The following is a 24,434-nucleotide window of genomic DNA, read 5'->3' on the forward strand; positions in this document are numbered from 1 at the left end:
AGATGTAGAACAAGACTCCTGCTCAGATTCGACCACAAGCCTCTGAGACACTAAATCAAATGCGGGTGCTTCATTGTAAGGTTCAATGCTGTAATATATAAAATGAAAGCTAGTTTCCTGAGGTCTGAGGTTTTGTTTTTTGATTTGTTGAGGGGGTTTTGTTTGTTTGTTTTCAAAAATACCTTTGTTTTCATTTATCCGAACTATGAATCATGGGGGGTATAACCAAGTTCTAATAGCACTTGAAAACATGGCACTTCTCTGATATGATGGAAAATCAGATTGAAACCTAAACTGATTCAGCACAGAGCCTTGCTCTAATCTGTTACATTCCAACAGAGGTCTGAACTAACAAACCAGACTCTCACTTCCTCCCAAGAGGCCCAATTCACTTTTGTTGGTAACATAAGACTTTGGACTTTGGCCTCTAGAAATAAAGACAAAGGCATTAACTCATTGTATCTGTTTGCTTGTCTATTTTCTGAATAGGAAGAGTGCCAAATTTAGCAAAAATCTCCTGGTCACTATTGCAGAAGCTCTTGTACAATTCTTTTCCTCTTTTTTTATGCTTAAGTTACATCATGTGTAGAAATGGTTTGGGGTAACCAAATTCTACATAAAAGTTGTATCAAATTTATTCCAAGTGAGTTCAAGAACACTTATATAACTACAGTTTCCACTTATTTCTCTTGAGTTATTATATCTGCCTGCAACAAAATAGGAAAATCTAGACCTATATACAATGTACCCTAAGTACAGTTATATTCATACCAAGGAACAGGATGTTAGTTTTAATTTTAGTCTAGACTTAAAAATCTAACTAGTGACTTGAATCTTCTGAGTCTCCCTCCCCTAACCTGTAAAAACTTCTGAGACACTTCTTGCTTCTTCTGGAAGTATTTAGTAATTTATCAGCTCTGCCTCAGAGTAAAAATAGAGAAGTAAACAAATAAATACATTTACATTTAAAAAAAAATAATTAGAAACCAAATACCTAACATGTCATCACAAATTAAGTGGAAAAATTCTTTCTCTTTGACTCGCAGTACATCATAAACAACATCTAAGTTCACACGACACTAATCAATAAGTTTACCACTGAGGATTCAATAACCTGGAGGATATAAAATAACCACTGACCATTCTGCAATCCCATGATAAATACCATTTTGTTAATTATTTTCAGGTTCTAGGTGTACAGCTTTCAAAACAAAATATGTACTGATCTTCCTTTACATTTTTCAATGTTTTGAAGTCTAATTTAAATACAGAATGTCAAATACTTCAGTAGGAAGAAAATATTAGACCTGATTTTCAAAGTGCCTGATAACTATAACTATAACTTGGATACACTAGATGCCACAGAGAACTTTTGCCATACACACAGCTTTTAGTCTTCTACATTTGTTACGTAAATTGCCAAAGCACAGAACAACAAAGCATCATGCACAAGTTGTTTTCAGCATAAGTTTTTAGCTACTGTGCATGCATAAAGATGTAAAGAGGAAAAAAAAAGGCATAATGATCTTTCAAGCTTTCATAAAACTTACCCTTGCTCATCAGAAAGCTTTTGAAACAGTCTGAGAAATCAGAAACCAAAAAAGAAAAGATTCAGTGTCTTGATATTGATAACATTCACACCATTAGTATACCAGCATTCTTACTAAGTAAAGGGAAAACTGAAAGCTTGGGAACCAGCCAGCATGGAATAGCACATTGGGAATCGGACACTAGTCAAAAAACACACCAGGACTTGCATGATATGCAAGTTGGGCAGAACTGACAGAATAAGGCTGCCTGCAAGTTTCAAACACTTCTGATTTAGCAATACTGCACGAATAGAGCCTTGTATTAATTCTGCACCACTTATTCCAATGCTGCTGAACAGCATGATGCTCAAAAGAGACTCATTTCAAGAAATTAAAATTAATGTTAATTTGAGTCCCAACAAGAAGTGTGGCTTACAGAGGCATTTCAGATAGTAAACGAAAGTAATACTTGGCTTGGACAAGAATAAAAGGCCTTATATAGACATTTAGCAAATTAAGTCATGAACACAATCAGGGTAATTACAGAAGATTTTTTAGTATTCTTAAATATATTTTATGATACAGGCATTTTATGCTGCTGAGTGAATTCTTAAAATGTGCAATATTTTCAAGCGCTTCAAAAATATTCCTCAGTGAAGCTTGCATTTAGTTACAGTATTAAGCTTAAAAATTAAATGCAGCAACATCAAAGTATCAACTGGAACACAGAAGTGTCTTAGTCACAAAGTAATGATGCATAGCTGGGAGAACTGCAACTTGCAATGCCGTATTTTCAGAGCTAAGGAAACATTTGAAACTCCACTCTCCCCTAGAAAGCAGAAAATTCAAAGGAGAGCTAGGAAGTAGTTAAGAAATAGTTTTCAGTCAGACGAGAAGTTTTGAGGATAACAGGAAAGACTTAGCAGAAAGTATGAATCAGGACTATATGAAAGTAGGTGGAAAATACTGGCAGAATAAAATATTTCACAGTGGAATTTAATATTATATAGACATACAACTTGCATGCACCATGAGTTCAGGCAGACAAAACACTGATTTTTTTCTCCACTTCATCTAATCATCTCAGAACTGTGGCAGGACAGTTTACGAGCATTTTCATATTTAGGTGCAAGCAAGAATATCAGAATGCCCATTTCCAGAATTTGTCATTAAAGAATTAATGTGTTTCAGAAATGTTTTCGCCTATTATCTTGCAAAATAAAAGGAGATATTTCTAGCCTCCATAGACTTTTTTGAATAATCACTATTCCTGTTCAACCATTGAAAGAAACTTATGCAGAACTTTAGCCTGATGGAATGATAACGTATTTTCTCTATAGTGGCAGCCTAAAATTAGAAAACATTATATATTTTTGTTGAAAATATGGTATTGCAGTCATGGGCTTTTATTCAAAGCAAATAAAAAGCTTTTTCCAGGACGACATGAACAAACAGCAGATTGGCACTCTATGAATGGTTCAGCACAAGACGAGGCTTTTCTGAATGGAAAGGGTTCAATGGCACTCAAGCGCAATCTGTGCAGGACACAACCTGACCTCTCCACCATCTGCCGTTTCTTGTGTCTAACTTTGCTGGCCTCCCTGATTGCTTCCCACTTCTTCCAGTCTTCTTCACTGCATGGACCTGGGATAAAATTTACTGGCTGTATGTTGCCTCCAACCTTCCAAGATTCAATCTTGCGAGTCAGCATATCATCCTTCTTATGGTGGGAAGATGGCGACAGTACTCTGCCGTTGCTCTTTCTTTCCTCCAGTGTCGTGTTTTTTTCAAGTAAACATAGAAATTTGGATCGGATCTCTTCTGGAAGACTCCATGGATCAGGAAACAGTGCTGGGTGATACTTGTCAGGAGCACCCGACAAAGGCACCTCTTTTTTCTGAAAGAGGACTTTACGGAAAATCATATCATCCTTTTCCAAATCTGGAATCACAGGTTGGCCCTCTCTGGGTTGCAGGATTATCTCACCCTCTAGAGGAGGCTCTTGATCAGAGAATTTTTTTAAAAACCGAGGGTCTTGAAGAACAACTTGATTCACATGGAAAGCCCCGGTTTTCCGAACGAACAAGTCGTCATTTTCCAAATCTGGATACAGATATCCATTTTCCTCATCTCCTTGCTTGCATCCTGGTATAAAGGAAACATTCTTTCTACATTTTATGAGCCTAGGGCCAGAAGTGGGATCAATTTTGGTCTCCGTTTCAGAAGACATGTAGTCAGAGTATTTTTGCAGGGCCTGAAGTAACGAAAACTGACTGAAGCATATAAAACAAAAGGAGGGAAGTAAAAATATCATTAAGCAGCAAGAGACAAGCAGATCACAATGTATTGTGATATACATTTGGTTTAGACTTGCAGTATCCCAAGCAGTACAACTACACCGCTTGTCAGCCACCACCACGGACTGTAGCACAGCACACGTCAACCAACGCAAAGGTATCACAGCATACTAACCTGCTCAGAAACATCACGCCTACATGCTCACACACAAAGCCAGTAACCCTATGCAGCATGTTATACTTCCACATCTATGTGTTTCAGAAGACCAGCAACTTACAGCTACACTAAAAGAAAAAATAAACCAAAAACACAACAGCAAAAGAGTAATAACCAAAAAAAGCACGACATTATGGGACATGGTTTAATTTCATTTAGCTGTTGCACACCCAGACATTTCTTTTCGATGCAGCAAGAGAACAGCTCATGCAGCAGTATCAACCTGGGTTGATCAGAAGACTCCATGATTTTTCCTTCTGCAATCTGTGACAATGAGCTTCTCACATATTCAGCAGTTGGCTTATAGCTCTGATCCCTTCTGCAACTATTGTTCCAGTCAAAAATTGGTCTTGGTTGATTAGCAACAATGGTACAGCTTTGTTTGTAAGCAAATTCCTCATCCTCAGAATCTGATTTCTTTCTACTGTACAGCAGCACAAAGAATGAGCAGAGGGAAAGAAAAAAAACCCATGAAGTGTACTCATTGAATAAAATGCACAGTTGGCAAAAATGCAACAGTATTACAAAAAACAGTATTTCAATTATTTTCTAAAAAAAAAAAAAAAAGGAAAAAAGAAAAAAAGAATAAAACTGCTGCTATACTGGCAATGAAAATAAAAAATAAAAATAGGGTCACAGAACTACACTTTATTTATAGGCTTTGCACACAGGGGAGAAACAGGCATGCATCAAAACGCACCTGAACCCTTGAATCTCTTTATACCAGGGTTTAAAAGAGGATTTCTTGATTTTTTTCCATAGCAATTCTTCTTCTGGAGTCCAAAACTTAGGAAGAAATTTGTCAAAAGCAACAACTGTATGTGATGCTGAAGAACTTAGCTTGCGAAAATAGAAATCATCTTTTTCAATGTTTGGGATGCCTACTTCTTCCTCGTCCTCATCAAAATACCCAGATAGTTCTGAAGGATTGTTAACTCTTGGTTTGTTTTCCTCTTTAGTATCCAACTGCCTCTGCCTCCTCTGGTTACTGTTCAAAATATCCAATCAGTTAAGATATTTTAGGAGCAACTTGACATAAAGAATGCAAAAAGACATGCTTTTTGGCTCAGGAGTTCAGCCTTGTGAATGAAGCGTATTAGTTCTCAATTCCATCACTGCAGCACCAGAAATAATAAGATATATTAAATAAAAAATAAAATAAAAAAAAAGTTAAATGGTTATATCAGCATCCTATTTCCTCTGACAAAAATACAAAGTTTGACAGAAAAGGCATATCAAATTATCAGCTGTGTTAAAATGCTGATTAGAAGACTAACTTTACAGAGTTATTAATGGACTGCAATAGTTACTGGATCTTGGATTAGTATCTCTGACCTCAGTGGTTCAAGCACTGCAGCTAGTGGACCAGCTGGATAACTTTCTTGTGAGCAAGATTTAGGAGAGTCATTGCGCAACACGAAACGATGTCCAGGTGCAGCAGAGCTTACAGGGCTCTTTTTGACTAGAAATCTACGTTTTGCTAAGTCATCCAAAACAACGTCAGGCAGCCTTCTTTCATCTTCTGAATCAGACCCACTGTCATGCTCATAGACCATCTGGAGGGAAGCTGGATTTGTGAGCCCACACTCTGCTCTGCTATTTTGGCAGGAAGCTATGGGATTTGTTTCACGTCCACTGAGGTTGACCAAAACAGGAATAGAATGAAAACAGTGAAGTCACGAAGGATGAAACCCAAGAACTGCCCACTAATCTCATCGGTATGCATCAAGAAGCTGGACAACTGAAATATATCACCATATTTCGGAAAGGGTTTAGTGAGAAACTAAAACCGTAGGTCTATCTCTTGTGAACTTGCATTTAAGATCATTTAAATACCCTCTACCTGGAGTCTGATCAGCTTCAAAGCATTACTCAAACATAAAAAAAACCCAAAGAACCAAAACCAAAAACCAACCACACAACCACACAAAAACATCCCCCTGGTTAAAATACTGAAAATCAAATACTTGACTTTGCATTGCAGCAACAGCAGCTGCAAATCATTTATTTAAAAAAATTCTAAATCAAAGCCCACTTTACTAAGACCACACACCAGTACCTTGAAAATGTTCCATCTGACTCGGTAAAGACAGGACTTGCCCAGCTCCTCCTATTGTCCTCATTCTTCTCTGTCCTCTTCTTCCTTAATGGTGCTGGCACATAAGCCGTCTGCTTGTTTTTATTGGGTAAGAAGCGATTGAAGTCAGTGGTAGGTTTTGGTTCAATCACAGGTATCCTACGGTAAGACCTGTCATCTTTATGGGAGTCATGCATTTTGAAAGGCAGTTCTGAGTCTGTGTCACTGTCACAACCTTAGAAGAAAGGGGAGACAAGGGAAAGCACAAACATTATTCTCTAGACACAAGCTTCTAGCTAGGGCTTGGGTCAAAATCTTCTAAAATTTAACTCCATATTTGAGATGTTCTGGCTGCAAATTTGCTGAGCTACTGACAGGACAGTAGGAAAGGTATTTTCAGAACTTTGTGGCAAAGCTGCAATACGATCCATTAAGCTCAATTTGGTTTGCATGACCCTGCTACATTTGTTCCATTCTTTCATTATCACATTCTTTCGTTATCACAGGAAACAAAGTGCTAACCTCTAGACTGAAGACATGAAAGAGCATATCAATTTTTAATTAAATAATATTTGCCAGGTAAATTTACTAACAAAAACAAGTTAACAGCAAATAGTACATCAACATGTTCGTCTCACCAGATTAATGCCCAGTAGAAGCCCAGGGTATATCATGTACTGAGCATGGCTACACGTTGCTTTGCTCAGATAAGAAATGCTCCACGTGGCCTCTGCCCAGTGATTTAGTTTTGTTCACATGAAACAAAATCCAGAAGCTCACACTTTTTATAACTTTAGACTACAAGTTTGTATTGAACTTTAAAACGGCAGAGAAACACAGGTTAGAATACAGCTTTAGAGATTAAATGTCACAAACTGTCTTCTTGTTACCTTTATTTCCATGATATTTCCTATCAAAAGTAACAAATACTATTCAGTATTGAATATTGAATAGTCATAAATGAAGTGAAAATACAGAAGTTTGACATAAGCACCCTAGGAACAAGGCAAGAGACTTTTGCAACTGGTGAATTTTAGGTGATGACATGAAGATCTATTTCTACCAATTTTCCTTACTGAACACTGCACATACTCACTAAGGCAGCAGTGAGAGCAAGAGTTCCAGTAACCCTTCCTAGGAAGACTTGTGTGAGCAGTGCTTTGTTTCTACCAACTGTTAAAGGTCAATATTTGCTTAAGCAAAATGCAACTGCAGCAGTTTCAAAACCAGAGCCAACTATCAAGCCAATTTAAGTACTGGACATCCAAGTACTAGCTCCACACATTGTCTTCTCCTGTACTCATATGACACATGTCAACAAAAGATTTTAAAGATAAAAACATACCTTCACTGCCACCTTTTAAGGTTATATCTGATGAAAAGCTTGTGGAGGATCTTGAACCAAGAGAGTCCAAGCTATCAAAAGAATCGTCTCTTTTATGGCTAGCTGAAGACGAAAAGGGCTCTCCCCGGTCAACGTACCAAATATCACCGTATCCACTATCCCTGCCACTTCTGTTCAGGTGGCTGGATTCTTCAAGTGCCTAGGAGAGTAAGTTTTGAAAAGTCTTTTACAATAATTTAAGGTGCAAACGCTACTCATGAGTTATAACTCAAAAATTTTTAAAATGCATTTCGAGTTCACAAAAAAACTTCAACAAAGACTACTGCAAACCTGTAAAAACAACACATACAACAGCTTGGATAGGACATTCAATACAAGGTCTTAAATTTCTCTTATTTCAGCCAAAGGGAATCAAAATTGGGCTCCTCACAATCTACCACATTAATCAGAGCAGGTGGATTCTGAAATTCATATGGGTAGCAGAAGAACCAACGCAAGCTAAAAATCATTCTTTTCACATGGACCTTGATAGCAAGCAAAACAAATAAAATAAATGACCATGTTGTCCAAACTAACAATAAAATTAAACCCCCAAGAGACTGTTTAGAATTGATGCTGTAATGTATAACAAACTACAAAATTCAGGCTATTTGTTTACTGTCCTTTTTTGGATTCCTTACCTTAGTCAATGCTTGCCCTAATAACTTCTCAAAGGCTTTAAGACTGAGGTATGGACCATTATAATGGGGGTTACTTTGAGCTTTTCTCCCAAGCCAGTATAATGTAATCAAAACCTAAAAACAAACAAACAAACAAAAAACCTAAATACAAACTTAATTACTTTCCTCTCATGCCATATACCAGTATAAAAGAATCTCAGCATGCTGCTAGAGATGTTTGTACGATGAACTGTAACATCTTGTTTACAGTATTAGCTATGATTGCCACCAAAAACAGTGAAGGAATGTTATGATGTATCTAATGTATGTCAAGTAAGCCGACAAAAGTACTGTTTCCAATAATTACATTGATTTGGGCAAGTAAGCTGCATAGAGATCATCGTATAATGGCACTAATTTATATCAGATAAATGAACAGATGAAGAATAAAGTAAACATGATAGTACCATAAACAGAAGTGTTTAAAAATAATTAATCAGAATTAGTGCAAAATTGTTTCAGAAAATATTGAAGTAGATGTGTCTTACATTTTTCACTCTTCTGTTGGTTTCCTCCGGCCTGAAGCAGGGTAGAAAGTGAGAAAAGAAAATCTTTTAAAACAGCTGACTTAAAATGTAATCATTATTCAAGATTTAAAAGGTTTCAAGACCAAATAGCTGTAAACATAAAATATGAAACTATGACTGTTCCAAAAGAAATAAAAACATCTCACTTTGAATACATAGGTATAACTCTGTACTATTTCAATTGTTACATACAGAGTGAGAAACTAGCTGATCTCTTGCAGTTTCTGTTTTGAGAGGCACACAGAAAGGCTCTATGATTTTTTAATTACCTTTAATTTAGTTACTGACAAAACAGAAGTGGAAAACAAGCTGTTGACTTTGGGAAATATAACTTTTATTAGCCAGGAAGGTCACAGAATGGTTTGGATTGGAAGGGGTCTTGAAAATCATCTAGATCCAACCCCTCTGCCATGGGCAGGGATACCTTCCACTAGACCACATTGCTCAAAGACCCATCCAAGCTGGCCTTGAACACTTACAGGGATGGGTATCCACAACTTTTCTGGACAACCTGTTCCAGTGCCTTGCCACCCTCAAAGTAAAGAATTTCTTCCCAATATCCAGTCTAAACCTACCCACTCTTTCAGTTTAGTCATTTCGCCTTGTCCTATTACTACATGTCCCAGTAAAAAGTCCCTCTCCAGCTTTCTTGTAGGTTCCCTTTAGGTGCTGGAAGGCTGTGACAAGGTCACCTTGAAGCCTTCTCTTCTCCACGCTGAACAACCTCAGATAGTCAATTCTGTATGAAAGGAGATTTAATTGTAACTTTTTCCCTGATTGTATTGTTTTCTAAGATATTTGTCTCAAACACAGAGAACACTTTAGCCTAGAGAAAATTTTTCAGACAAAAAAATGAGAAACTGAAACTGAGACATCTGGAGAGAGACGCTGTATGGCGGGTAGAAGCGGTTTGGTTTCTTTTATACAAATACATATTTTTCAAAAAATATTAAATACATATGCAATCACTAATATTAGTAAAATCTTCTTTTATATATATACCCATTCTGTAGCACACCTTAGAAGTGCACCAGCAGACACAGTGATTCTGTTGTCTTCCTGCTCATTTTAAGAACAAGAAGAAATTTTTTGAATGGGGGGCTCACAAAGGTGGAGTAACACAGACCTAGTCATCAGATGCAAATATTCAGGGCTGAACTGAAGAGAGTGGTTGAACAACACTCCTGCCCACAGTGCCAGCAGTTATGGAAGGGCAAATGGCTTAAATACACAGAAACAACTTCTCACCTACCCCAGATGTTGGTTTGCAGCTGGTTCGGCTGCAAGATTCACACACAGCACAGTGAAGGGGTTCAAACAAAAAAGAAAAGACTTCACATACAGCAGCAGAAAGACCTGTGCGGAGCCCCATAACATGCCAGACCAACAATGTAATAGGGCACCTATCCTTTTCCTGCTTGTCTAGGAACAAGCCAGTCAAAGGTTACAGGAAAAGGTAGAATAAACCATTAAACCATAGGAGACTGTCACGAGTTACTGAAACGATGACAGAGCCTGGCCAGCTCTTCATGGAAATGTAATGTTCAATGCGACGTGACAATCATCATGGATGCAGACCGTCCCCTCCTTCTCTTTCCTCCTAGTTTGAGAGCACCCACTTCCACTCTGTGTAACTGTAAGTGCCTTGCCCATCTCCACATCTTAAAGAAATCAGGCTACCAGGCACGCAAAGTCCTGAGACGGATCTGCCCTGCACCATCCTTGCCTGCAGCTTCCTTAATATTACATGTCAGAGATGCTTCTGGCTTTGTAGTCAGTGACTTCTTTCTCACAGATAAGGAGGAACTCTTCTCCTTTAATCTTAAATATTTGCACTTTTGTTTGGGTTTTTTTGGTTTGTTTTAATCCCTTCCAAAACACATTGCTATTCTTCTTTCACTGGAGACTATTTTTAAAGAAAAAAAAAAATTTCCTCTTCATTTTTTTCAGTAGGTTGACTTCTTTTCCAGTGCCCATGTTGCTGGACACACCATGGCTGTGACCTAAGGTGTTACTAGAGACAAACTGATTTGCCAAGCAGAGGATGGCTAACTATTCTTGTGGTGGTGTGTACCAACATTCCACTTCCCATACCCAATGGAGAGCATTTTAAAGGTTCACATTCTTTACCTTCAAAGTCTTTCATTAGCAGAACTTCTGCCCTTTTGCAATTATAAAAGCAGAGGCCATGCATGCCCTTGCTAAGGATGCCTTAAAGTTTTCTCCCAAACTTCAGCAGCCCAGTAAGGAGTGGGAAATTCTGCCCTTAGCCAGCTGAAGCCTATATCAAAAAGGCTGCCAACCTTCACGAACACCACTAGGTGACTGAACATGATGATGTCCACATCTCCTTTCCTTGAGTTCTCTGGGATAATTTCAGTCAACCATTTTGCAACAGAGCAATATTCAATTGTCTTTATATTTCAATATATTTTCTATACTGGAATAACCATAAATACACTAGGCCTGTGTACTTGGGCTATAAAGAACACAAGTATTAGGACATTCAGGTAAACCAGTCAGTACAGCTGAGACCCAAAATGCAGGCAGGGAGATATTTCACATACTTAAATCACAGACCATGCTTTGTTCACATGTTCACTCTGCCAACAACAGAAGCAAACTCACAAGTTGTTTACTCTTCATGGGCAAGGCTTCTTCCCTTGCATTACTACTTTCCTCCTCTGAACTACATCTATTGTTTTCTAAATCTTTTCAACAACTTGTCAGAATAGACTCAGTCTGAGCAGAAGAACTGAAGGGGTAGCCCACTTGCTGAATCAACGCAAATAAATCTTCATCAATGCAAATAAATGTCAATCCTACATTTGGCTACTGTGAAAGAAGTCTGCTTTTGGATTTTTCATCCAAAATCATCACAGAGTCCAGTTGGTGCCAACCATCTTTATGAAAATATTCTGTGTAACCCAATTTCTGGCTTGAACAAGCGAATACCACTATGCTGAAAGCTACAAGCAGGCTGCTGCTTTGCTCGGAAGGGCCCTGCCAAGGCTGCATCTTAAAGTTAATCTACTGAAAGAAGTCAGTTCCTCTCCAAATGACGATGCAGGAGTACTTACTAAATCACTCCGTGTGTTTTTAAACACAAACTTCTCTATCTTCACAGAGGTTTTTTATACCTCCTTTTGTTAACAATGCGACTTTGCTAAAGATGTCTGACTGAAGTAAGAAAGCTGCTAAAGAGAGTGGTTAAGATCTTGCTGGAAGAATTTTACTACAAATAGTTCATCTCCTCCTGCCACAGTCTCAGCATTTAAGCATTTATTTTGAAGCTTAAAAAAACCCCAACACCGATATTCTGCATTACCTAACCTAACCCCAATACCAAATTCCAGCTAACAAAGAGGTCTCAAAATTGTAAAGGCCACAAGATAACACGTATAGGATATTATAATTATAATTGTGAAGCACAACTGCACAAATCCAAGTTGAACACTGATGAAAAAAGATGTGAAATAACCACCTGTGGAGAAATAATACCTTCTGTGTAAACCATATCATCTACGCCAATCCTTTAGCAAACAGAAAAGAGACAAATGGGACAGAAATAGCTCTCACTTGTCAGTATGTGAAATGCTTAGAGACCAAATACCACCGTTACACTTGAACACAACACATATTGACAAACATCACTTACTCCCAGCCAGCATGGACCAACAGATGTTTCTCTAACGAGGACCACTCTACAAAAATAAAGCAAAGTGACACAGCAGATCAGCACACTGAGCCACAGCTCAAGGAATTTATTCTCAGCTCCACTGTTTGCTCAAGGTTAAATAGCAGAATTAGTCACCAAGGCCCTAGCCTGACAATACAAAGGGTTTGGCAGCAGCTTGGTTTAAGGATTTCCTGATCTCCCTTTCCCTTCCAGCCGCTCCTATTTGCTGCCTCTGTGGTTATGCCAACACAACTCTGAATCACACTACCATTCCTTGCTGCCCATTGGGACCAGAGGGCTGCACCCATTTCTTTGTTTGGGTTTTTTCTAATACACATTTTCAAACCCCAAATTAACTTGCTGGTCTGTTTTAGTGCATGATCATACAAGCAACTGCACCAGCATCATGGCAGAGGCAACATGCTGCTGCAGAGGAGTGGGCAGGGGGCTGGTGAAAGAGGACTCTGCTCCGCACACCAGTACCATGAGAGTCCCTGTGTGACAACACCCCAGCCAGAGGTGCGCTGTGCTTCCCATTTCTGAGGAGCAAGGAAGGTTTGGTAGTATTATTTTACTGCACTTTGGGGTATTTCAATATTTTTTTTTTAAATTGTAGATAATCAAAGACCTTAAAGGAGCTAGTAGATCACAGTAATTTAAGAAATCATCCTTACAAAAGAGCAGTGCATTTTAAGAAGTTACATTTATTTCTGACTTATTTCAAAACTTTTAAACAACAGACTCAGTAGTCTGGATTTTATTTTTCTAACACATTGTATGGTTTGGTTACCCCACATCCTAATGTACTAAATTCCAGCCTCTAGAAACTCATAATGTCAAATCTACTTTGACACTTCACTTTATTATTTTCCAGGAAGAACATGAATGTAGAGCTCAAGACCAAATTGAAGATACCCAGAACTCTGAGAAAGATTCTGGAAGATTATTTTACAGCATCCCATTCAGAGAATGTGGCTTTCTAAGTGTCTGTTTCTTATATAGAAACACTTTTAAATATACATATCAAACAACAATTTAAAAAAACCAAAACCAACAAACAAGCAAGTTTGAACAGAGTATCCTCCTCCCCTAAATCAGGGTTAGCTGCCAAGAATGTGTGGTCATGTCCAAAGAGATAAGACAAATCTGAACCCATTTAAGGGAAGAAAGAAAGGACAGAGACACTCCCACTGACAGAAAGGAATGTGCCAGTGACAAATGCACCCTGGCTGGTGCCAAACCCATTCCTTGATGACAAATACTTCAGAAACCCCAACAGCTGCCAATCTGTTTTCTTCCCTTCCTCTGTACTATGGACCTCACAAACACAGGACTTGAACAGATTTCTGTTTAAAAAGAAGTATTGTTGCTCTCCCTTTGAACTTCCATTCACCAAGGTAGCAGTTACACTTCCAAGATGCCCTTTGAAGGACTTGGAAGAGCCATACCTGGCCTGGGAGTTGGAGCAGATCAGCACACTGAAGAAAAGCCCACTCCCGAGCTCCTTGCCAAGCTCCAGGCTTCTGACATTCTGAGGAAGATGTAGTAGGACTTGAAGGATTTCTGCACCCGCACCGAGGTATACTGCACAGGAGACAGACGCGGCCTGTCCAACCTGCAGTGGGCTTGTGCTAAATTTCAGCCTCTGTGGCCACCTACTCAACTGCTATTAATATTGCTGCTATCGGATTTCAATGAATTCCCACGTGCTGCTGAGAATAGAAAGGCTCCAGTGGAAGATGTGGTTGCTGCAAGGGTACAGAAACATGAGGACATTCCTCCAGCACTTGGATTCTTAGCAAATTGATATTCAACTCCGAGAGCCCCAGTTCACTGCTGAGAACGCTGGAAATAAACCAGTCGGGCTATGACTGCAGAGCTTGAGAACAGCGTTTGGAAATGCACCTTTCCATTTGACTATAAAAAACACATGCATTTTCCATAGCAACACATTCACTGGACCAAATGCCACTTACATCATAATCCCACACAGATTCAGGTATAAAAGCATTTCTTCACGCCCACCAAAAACCCCTGTCTGGCAGCAAGGAATTCCATGGGCCCTGATGACCAAGCAGTCAGTCCCCACCCTGTGCCCTCGCCTACTAATGAAGGGCTGAGGGGCGGAGAAGAGATGCCCAAGAACGCAGAGAGGGAACACAGTCAGCCAACACCCTCCGTGGGAATGCATCACCTCCCATCACTTCAGGGCCCGTCCTCTCCCACTGCCTCTTGAGCATGGCACTTCCTTGCTGATCTCACCCATTATGCTTCCACACCATCTTTAAAGCCCTTATCAAAACAAAAACAGGCATTTATAGAAAAGTGCATCAACCCCAGCAAGTCACCAAATGATAACATTATCCATTTCCTCACGCTCTTATCTGACCCCTCCCCGGGTGGTCCATCTCTGCCAGCTTCCTCATATCCCAGTCTAATCAAGAGGTTCTCCCAAAGAGAAAACTAGTATTTTGTAAAGAAGAAAACAAGCCTGTCAAATAAAAAGAAAAAATAAAACCCCCAGAAGAACAAGTGTATGCAGAGGAGCCTGAACAATACCCTGAGCACTCCCTGGCTCTCATCTGAGGGGTGGGCAGGGGAAGCAGAATGGAGCATTCTCTGCAAGTTGTTGCTACAGCAAAGAGGAGACTGATAGGATCCTCCATCTTCCTGCCCAAATTTTATGCTATTTTAAAGAAAATTAAAGTTGCACTCGATGATCTTGGAGGTCTTTTCCAACATAAATGATTCTAAGATTTATAATAATCACTGTAGCTTTGTTGACTGCTCCCTTTTTTGCGTCTTTTCCTTACTCCATTCCTAAAACCCTCTAAAACTCAGCAGCTTCACTAATTCCAGGCAATTAAACTGTGTATCTCTTGTACTTTTTTATTTGCTTGGTTTATCCAGGGAAAATCTAGAATGTTTCCCCAGCCTGCATTGGTTACTTTAAATTCCAGATCTAGGCTGGAATTTTGCATAGTACCTATGCAAAAATAAATATCAGGGTTTTTATTTCTGAAGGCCACTCTGGTCACATGCCATACCCTTTGGCCAAGAAGCATGAGAACATTCATTGACTTTCATGATGGACTTTATGCACAAACTATTAGAAGCTGTGCAGTTGACTCCCAGCTCTCACACAGTATTAGAAAGTTCTCAAAGGAAATCAGTTTCTTCACGTCCAAGAGGACTTTTTAATTTCAGAGGTGAAATTAAGTGCTTCTCAAGAAAAAACTACTGCAATATATACTGTAATTTAGATAAACTCATAGACAGCTATCATATCACTACTTACACATGCTATAGATTTTTAGATGCTCCAAACTTCTGGTATTCAGAACTTGGAGCACATGATTTTGCTGAATCACTCCATTTATCTCCCTGATGCTTTTTTTCTTTTTTAAAAACCTGTACATAATTCAGTTGACCTTTGCACAAGTATTATATTAAATGTTACCCCACTTCTACCTTTTTCCTTTCTTGTACTTTATCAAAACATTGAGATTTTATACTCCCTCCTTCCAAGAAGCAACATACTCAAGCTCATCCTGTTGATCATCAGGGTCATCATCTACTTAACTTCTCTTGCATTTAGTTTTGAAGATTCTTTACCTTCATTCCCCCACACAAATCTAGACCATATTGTAAATTTTGTAGATTAATTTGAACATAAATCAATATGGGGAACACACAATTGTGCCAGCATTCTTTTCAAAATAAACAGTCGGTATATCTGAGGAGTCACTCTGAAAACTAAGTTTCAAAATAGGCAATTAAGTGCAATTGTGTAAGTTTTTAGAAATATATGCAAAACCACAAAAACATGCAGCTGTTAGTTTGCCCAAAAAAATTGTTCAACAGCATTATAAAAAAAATTTTAAAAATATGTATAAAGCCTATTATTTGTTTCAGCTAAGCTGCAGCAACCATGGCAACTCACAGTTAGTACTGTTTTTCAAGACATTACCAAAATTCACTTTACTGCCTGATGCTTCTTTGCCATTATTAAATATTTCCAAAACTGTTGTCCTTTTTACTCCCAATTCTCACACCTAACTGGAGTATTTCAACATGCCCTCTTCCCACACACAGATGTTAGAGGTAACTTTTTAGAACAGCCCTCAATACTGACCCATTTATTCCCACAAAGCATTGCTCAGACACCTCTGCACCATCTCCAGATTTGAGTAAACAAGTTATTGCAATGGAATTCAAGGTGAAAAATTTTCCATCTACCAACTACTCCACAGCAACTACCTATGTGCACTCTCTTACACTCAACCCTCTGGATTAATACAATTGTTCAATTTGGATAAATTCAGAGGTGGTCCCTTGGGAAGCACTAGGATTTGGCAGACAAATTTGCTTGCTCAGAGAGAGAGTGATTTTTACAGCCTCTATATACAGGGAAGAGGAAAAAAACACCCCAACCATCTCCTTCATTCAATCTCCTCCCTTGGTCCATGCCCAGGGAAAGATCTAGTAAATGTAATGCTTTGTTATTTTTGTGTCGAGCAAACAGGTGATGATAAGCAAAACAGTTTAATGCAACTTATAACACTCAAAAGCAAGGTTTATTGAATTTCTCAGGGTGTGCAAAATAAGAAAAAAAAAACAGAACTCAAGTCTATACTGCATAATTTATACTAGATATTTGACAATGAAATATATCCTCTGGTAAAGCAAAAATATGACTGACAGTAACTTACACTGGGTATTGCTGTGTTCGCGCCTGTGCTAACATCCAATCTCACCAGTAGAAATAGGTATCTGCTCAGCTGCTGCTGTTATAATACATACACAGAAAACAATTCAGCGCAGAGATGACTCAGAGTTAGCAGCAGAAGCTACAGATGCATTATTCACAGCCCATGAATGGGAAGTAATCTGGGATTCAGTCCGCTCCAGTCGCCATCTCTTCAGGAAAGCCAAGACCCATAAATGTGAGGTATATGCATGAGGATAGATATCCTCTGGAGAAGAGGCAGACCCCCTGCATTTTGAGGGTACATGGGATTTGTACTGGGAGACACTTCAATTTCTGATGGCTCATTTTTTCCTCTAAAGCAATTCCAATGTAGAGCAATTCCAACAGTGTTGGCCAAACTATTGCACAGGAGGACATAGAATAGGGGTAGTGTCTATGCCAGCCTCTCTTTTTATTCTCAGCTTTTGTCATATTATTAAAGAAAAAATGCTTTTTTTGTTCTTGTGCAATTTAATGTGGGATTACTAAAAGCACAGGTTTTAATCATAAAGTCATAGAGCTAGGACTTTGCTTTGTCCATCTCTATCAATACATATAATTTTTTTCCAAAGATGAAAAAATTGAGGTACAAGGTAATCACAGCTTATTCCATAATACACATTTTGGAAACAAATTAAAGTGACACTGGAATTTTTCCTTAAGTAAATCACTACTGCATGACTGAATAATTTAGTTTAGTCTCTACATTTGGAATAAAACCTTTAAAGAACTGTTGGGATTTCTCAGCAATATTTTGGCAAAATATTTCATGAGCAAATAAGAAGCTCTGAAAAAAAATATAATGCTTCCTTTTTGGAATTTTACCGTATTTTCCTCTACGTTTCTTCACGTTACCCTAGCAACACAGAGCACAACATCACTCCTCACACAGAGAACAACAGTACGAAACACAGACTGAACCTGACTTCTCTCTACTAGTCAGTTCTCCATTAACTTAGGGTGATCAAATATGCCCAAAAGAAGTGAGGCATGCAGGTAGAACCGAACTTTATTATTTCCTATGTTTTCTTGATCTGTCTGCATTTATAAAAACATATTTAGAGCCAGGAAAGAGCTCTTCATTTAATGAAAAGTCAAATATTAATCTATCCAAACTTATCAGAAAAGAATAATGAAAGAGGATGTATTCCCTTAAACAGCTCTCCCTGATGACATGGCATGAAGTAACAATACCATTTAAAACAAAAACAAGATACAAAAACTGAGTAAAAGTGTAGTATTCTCACAGAAATGTGCCCTTTTGTTTTAGGGAATGGACAAGATGCAAGACAAATACATATTTTCCATATCGGTTACAATTCCCACCTCCCATCCTCAGCTCTTGCAACATCCATAAGTAAAAGAGCTCCTTAAAGATGCAACTATTCTGCTTGAGGTTCCTTATGGCTTCAGAATTATTTCTATAACATTTGAAATGTCTAAATTCAATTTGTTGTCATCAATAATATTGGATAAGTATTAGCTTTCTTAGTTAACTTCTTTGGGGGAAAAAGAATTTGTCCACTGCAACAGAAAACAGTGCTTTTAAAGCTACTTAGAGCAGCCAAGTCAGAAGGTATTTTTAAACATTTGCTCAAAACATTAAGGGTTTTGGGCCAAGGTTTCTGGCCAAGTTTTTAATGTTGGAAAAATGAATGCTCCTTTACTGTAAAGTGAGAGAATGGGTAAAAGTCCAAATACTTGCTTTGCCAGAACGCTAGAAAGCCTGTGTGGGAAGCAAAAAAAGGGGGGGCGGGGGAGGAGAAAAGTTAAGCTAGTCTGACCATATACCTCTGAAGTTGAAGAATTTATATCCATTCTGAGCATCCCAACATACTGAAACCAAATGTGCTATTAGTCATTTAGGAGTTTCTGTTGTAAAGTTAGAGGAGCCTGAGAATAAAAACTTGAACAAAATTAATGATATGGGAAAACAATCCTAGCCAGGGAACTACAGATGATCTCACACCTCTCTTTCAACAGTACTCATGAAGTATGTAGTAAAACTGATGACTGAGGGGGGAAAAAAGCTTAATACACTAATTAAGACATCACCAAAATGCTCCAACAAGCTATTACAACTAAGTCTGGTGGTTGAGGGAGGGAGTGGAACAAAATTATTCGATTCTGCTCCAAGTGAGGCCATGGCAATATTCCCAACATCTTTAACGAGTGCATGAGTAAATGCTAAATTAGGAATCTTCCTTCTCACAAGAAAGAAGATACTATATGCACCAACTCTTGGAAATTACAGTTAGCTGTCTCCAGAATTTCACCAACCGTCTAACCAGATGAAGCACTGGAGAAGTAGGCTCCTTAAAACAAACATGGTGGCTGTAAGCTATCTTCCTCAGAAATCAATTAAACTTCAGAGCCAAGATAACACAAAAGTAACCCTCAGGCTCTTGAAGAGGTTATTCTACAAATTTTTCTTCCAACAATCCTTGTGATTTCCACATAAAGACCAGGCACTCTTTTTCACCCAGGTAAGGGCAAATAAAACCTTGGGACTCTCACCTAGGAATCCATAGCTTCTGAAAACTAAGGATATTTCAAAACTCCTGTGAATGGCAATTATTATTGCATTTAATCATTGCAAAGATTATCAAACTAATGGGTAAACTGCAAAGTTTATGACATTTATGGCACCAGTTTGCTACAAGTCTCAGCTTCCCATGGGACATTACACATGTTACATAAGCGACTGCTACATCCAGACCTGCTACCCTGGAATTATCTGTGGAAGTAGCCCTTTTGATCTCAAGCTTTTGGCCCTGTTTGATTAAGAAATCCCAACAGCAACAGTGCACTCACTATATTCATTGTTTTACAATTCAGTGAAAAGCCGAGACTTTATCATCCCCCAATTAAGACTGATAATCTAGACAGGATGAAAAATTAAAAGACAATTCAATAAAACTAATCAAGTGTTTCTCCTCTTTACACTTAATTCTACCTGAAACAAATTACACCTGGGGAAGGATCACACAGCAAGTAATCTCAGAGATCTCATCATCAATGTGCACCTTGTAACAGTAAGACTCAGAATAACTTCCAAGGCTTCCCCTCCTCAGGCTAACAGAGCTACAAGTAGAAACTAACTCAGTGCAGTGGAGGAATATCCAGTAGCATCCTCTAATGAGGAAAGCACACATCAGTCTCTGCTGATGGCTCAGGAATAGGTTGTCAAACTGCAGCAAAACTCATCTGTCCCTTGACAGGAAGGTAACCACTACAAAGCAGTTACAGGAGAAAAGAACGGGATGAATATACCTCCACCCTCTGACCCACAGACAGCACACACAGATGATAAGCTTGAGCATTATCATCAAGTTTGGTTGCCAGATGGCAAACTGTTGACCACTTTATCCACACAACACTGAAATATACTTCCACTTTCTTGCTGCATAGTGTTAGACAGGTGGAAAAGGCCATGAAAAACCAGCTGGAGTGCTCTTATGTATTATCCTTTCTACATTTCAGTGTAGATGAAATTAGTGGCCCACTTAATCTGCTAGGGTATATATCTTAAAAATAAATTTAAGAGAAGTCCCTGTCAAAGATGGATTTTTAATCAAGTAAAGGCACAAAGACATACAACAGTCTTTGAAATACATTTATGGTAGAGTAGTATAGCATACAAGTTTTCTAAGATACTAAAAAAATAGCTTATACTGCAGTGTAAGTTAGGCAAGCCTCATCTTTAGTAACAGAAATCAGTACTATCAAAAACAGCTCATGATATAACAAATCAGCCATCTGTTTGGCACTAATTTTTGGAAAGACACTGATTCAAAAACACTGCAATAGTCAGATATTTATTTCTCAAAAGGAAAGAAGATAAATATGAAGTCCACTGCCACTCCGCATTTAAAACTCTCCACTTGGAAAACAGTGCATCGAATACATGTAAAAATATGTACCCCAACATTTTTTTCAGGTAGGAAAGAATCTGTGGAAGCTTCTGCTAGGGAAAGAAATCCAGAACTGTTGCATGAACTCTAGACAGAATTTCAAGTATGTAATTACTTGAAATATTATGAAAAGTAATATAGTTATTACCTAAGGCCCTGAAGGAAATACCCTGACACATGATAGGTACACAGGTGAATATATTTGAACTTCTTTTGTACAATGAAGTTACCAACAAAAAACATGCAATGCTTCAAAAAGGAAAGCCACCAGGAAAAGAATAATAAATTAAAAGCACAGAGGTATTATTCTTTGCAAAGAGAAAAAAATTAACTGTTGTCAAATGCACACCCAAATTTATTCTTGTGTTAAGGAATGACATTGAAATTTTAGCATTGATGAATGCTGATAGCACGGAAATCAGACTGGATGCGAAGTAAAGAGGCTGTTTAAAGTACATAAATGCACATTTAAATTAAGTCTGTGATTATTCTAATTTGTAAAATCTTATAGGCACTCATTTTGAGTGTCATACCAATTCCCCTCAAAAATACGCTCACTAGCACACTCATGATTCCAGAGTAACTTACAGAAATAAAAACTGTTTTGAAATTCTACTTCCTTCACAAAGGCTTTTATTTTTGCTAATTTTGGCTTGCATAGGGGATCCTGTGTTTCATGGGTACAACCAAGCTTTACCAAAGTGCTTTTACAAATTGAAGACAGGCCAGGGAGCACTACCAGTGGTAAGAGAGCTTTAGTCAAACCAAAAAGCAATTCTCTATGAAAAATTAAATTATCCAATTATATCCAATTATCCAATGTAATTATCCAATGTATTTAGTCTCTTAAACAATTATTAATTTTATCGCAGGTACAAAGATTAGAATGGACTGCATCTTGCTTTATTTAATGAGACAACTTCTTTTCTGCCCTCTCTCTTCTACAAGTCTTAAATTGACCATCTATAGCCAGTTCATCTTATACTTTTCTCTTTGTTTTTCTATCTTGCCGTGTTGACCATCACTTAAAGAGCCACATGCATTCAAATTCTGGCTATAAATTAATCTCTGCTGTATGCTCCACCACCAAGGAAAGTGTAAGGTAATTTTTTCTAATAATTACTCACTAATTATTTTTTTGTATGTAAGAATCAGGGCATTACACACCTTAATAAGCAAATGCGTGAAAACCTGTACAACTACCTCCTGTAATAGCATTAAAGACTAACCTTTTATAACCGTCATTTGCCCCCTACTTCAAAGTGTGCACTCTTTGATACTGAGCCGGTGTTGCTGTTTGTTTTGTGAGTTGCCTGGCAGAGACATCTGAGCAATAGAGAGTGAAACAGTGCAAAAGCATCTTTACTGGGTATCCCAAATTAGCTGAAGAGTTATCAGAAGGCTATTCCAAACAACAGCAGCGGTGGATTGCAGACCACTGACAACCAAGGAATAAGAAACCAAGAAGATTCTACCTCCTCTCCATTTACAGTAAAAGCAGATTCTAGACATTTTTACAGGTAAAGTAAAAAAAAAAAATCTCATTACGCTTTTTTTGAAACTGAAGGGAGTCCTCATAATTTAAAACTGCACTAATAAAAAAGTCACATTACCAAGAGTTGAAGTAACCTGACCTAATTAGCTGGAGTACTCTCTCTCGTGGGCGAAGGCAGAAAAAACCCCATAGTTTAGTAGTTTTCTTCCACTGTTTTCACTGGTTCTTACTCCAGTTTTTTGAGGACAGTCTCTCCTATAACTGCAGACGCACAAATAACAGGAACATGTTCCATTAAATGTTGCATGCCAAAATCTACATGCAATTAAACCTAACCAAACAGTTTCTAGGAGCTTGAACATATTTGCTTTCCTGACAAAAATTCTGCAAACAAAAACTCCTTCTATAAGTAATGTACACGTGCCTTTGGTACATGTCCATCAAAAGGATTCCTTCCCTGGGAGATAAAAGCAGGCTTCTCTCTCTCTCTCTCCTGACTTGATCAGACAGTAATAAGCCATTTTTAAATAATGGAAACCACACAAACATATTCCTGAGCAACAGGTGACAAGAAAAAATGTCCAGTGTTCGCTGCTTCCTCACCTCTCCTGAACCATAATTAAGTTAGAATCATAGAGTCGTTTAAGACCTGTCAGATTACTGAATCTGACCATTAATCTAGCACCACCAATTCCACCACTAAACCATATCCCCAGGTGCCATATCTACAAGTCTTAAATATCTCCAGGGATGGTGACTCCACCATTTCCTTGGACAGCCTGTTCCAATGTTTCACAACCCCTTCGCTGAAGAAATTTTTCCTGATATCCAATGTAAACCTCCCCTGGCATAACTTGAGGCCATTTCTTCTTGGCCTGTCACTTGTTACTAGGGAGAAAAGACTGACATCCACCTTTCTATAAACTCCTTTCAGGTAGTTGTAGAGAGCAATAACGTCCTCCCCAAGCCTCATTTTCTCCAGGCTAAACCACCCCAGCTCCCTCAGCCTCTCTTCATCAGACTGGCACTCCAGACCCTTCACCAGCTTCATTGCCCTTCTCTGGTCATGCTCTAGCACCTTAATGTCTTTCTTGTAGAGAGGGACTCAAAACTGAACAGAGGATTTGAAGTGTGGCCTCACCAATGCCAAGTACAGAGGGACAATTACTGCCCTAGTCCTGCTGGCCAAATTATTTCTGATACAAACCAGGATGCCACTGGCTTTCTTGGCCACCTGGGCACACTGCTGGCTCTTGTTCAGCCTGCTGTTGACCAGCACCCCAGGCCATTTTCCGCTGAGCAACTTTCCAGCCACTCCTCCCCAAGCACTGCATGTTGCAACCCAAGTGCAGGACCTGGCACTTTACTGTGTTGAATCTCATCCAATTGGCCTCAGCCCATCAATCCAGCCTGTCCAGACTGTTCTGCAGAGCCTTCCTACCCTCCATAGATCAACACTCCTGCCCAGCTTGGTGTCATCTGCAAACTGACCAGGGGGGCAACTTGCCCAGTTTCCCCCCTTCTCTGCCATTTCACTCCAGTGCCCCACGGTCTAAACACACTTTGAGAAAACCAAGAAGCCTCGGTCTTTATCATTCCAGCTTTCCTCCTGTTAAATCTCATGCTGTCCATTAAAGGAAGTTTAACAAGCAACTTGGCAGACACTTGACACAGCATAAGCATAAATATCTGCCTTAGTCCTCCTGTGCTGGCAGCCTGGTGCACAGCTGAGAGCAGCTACTGCATGGTACCAAGCAAGCAAAGCTCAGGCACTCAGACTCGTGATGTTTGGTGCCACCATTCCCTGGATTCAGAGATTTAAAATCTTATCCAATCAATGAAATAAAATACTGAACAAAAAAAAAGAAGTAATTTACAAGTGATA

At 38.7% G+C, this 24,434-nt stretch overlaps 1 protein-coding gene across 13 annotated transcripts in view; it reads right to left on the reverse strand.

Annotated features, from left to right (window-relative positions):
* LMO7 (LIM domain 7) overlaps positions 1–24,434 on the reverse strand; it is a 131,446-nt gene that overhangs the window by 36,456 nt on the left and 70,556 nt on the right. For 7 of the 13 annotated variants that reach the window (XM_032678242.1, XM_032678246.1, XM_032678241.1 and 4 more), the window contains exons 5-12: positions 8,673–8,703; positions 8,146–8,259; positions 7,466–7,664; positions 6,103–6,355; positions 4,744–5,031; positions 4,267–4,467; positions 3,086–3,802; positions 1,551–1,580 (exon numbers count right to left, since the gene is read on the reverse strand). In XM_032678242.1, coding sequence (XP_032534133.1) covers positions 1,551–1,580; positions 3,086–3,802; positions 4,267–4,467; positions 4,744–5,031; positions 6,103–6,355; positions 7,466–7,664; positions 8,146–8,259; positions 8,673–8,703 — 1,833 coding nt within the window. Of the gene's footprint in view, positions 1–1,550; positions 1,581–3,085; positions 3,803–4,266; positions 4,468–4,743; positions 5,032–5,378; positions 5,679–6,102; positions 6,356–7,465; positions 7,665–8,145; positions 8,260–8,672; positions 8,704–12,369; positions 12,416–24,434 lie in introns of all 13 variants that reach the window. The other 6 variants (XM_032678239.1, XM_032678250.1, XM_032678247.1 and 3 more) reach the window with 6 other exon arrangements.

The sequence above is a fragment of the Chiroxiphia lanceolata genome, chromosome 2 (genome assembly GCF_009829145.1).
Source record: "Chiroxiphia lanceolata isolate bChiLan1 chromosome 2, bChiLan1.pri, whole genome shotgun sequence".
Lineage (NCBI taxonomy): Eukaryota > Metazoa > Chordata > Aves > Passeriformes > Pipridae > Chiroxiphia > Chiroxiphia lanceolata.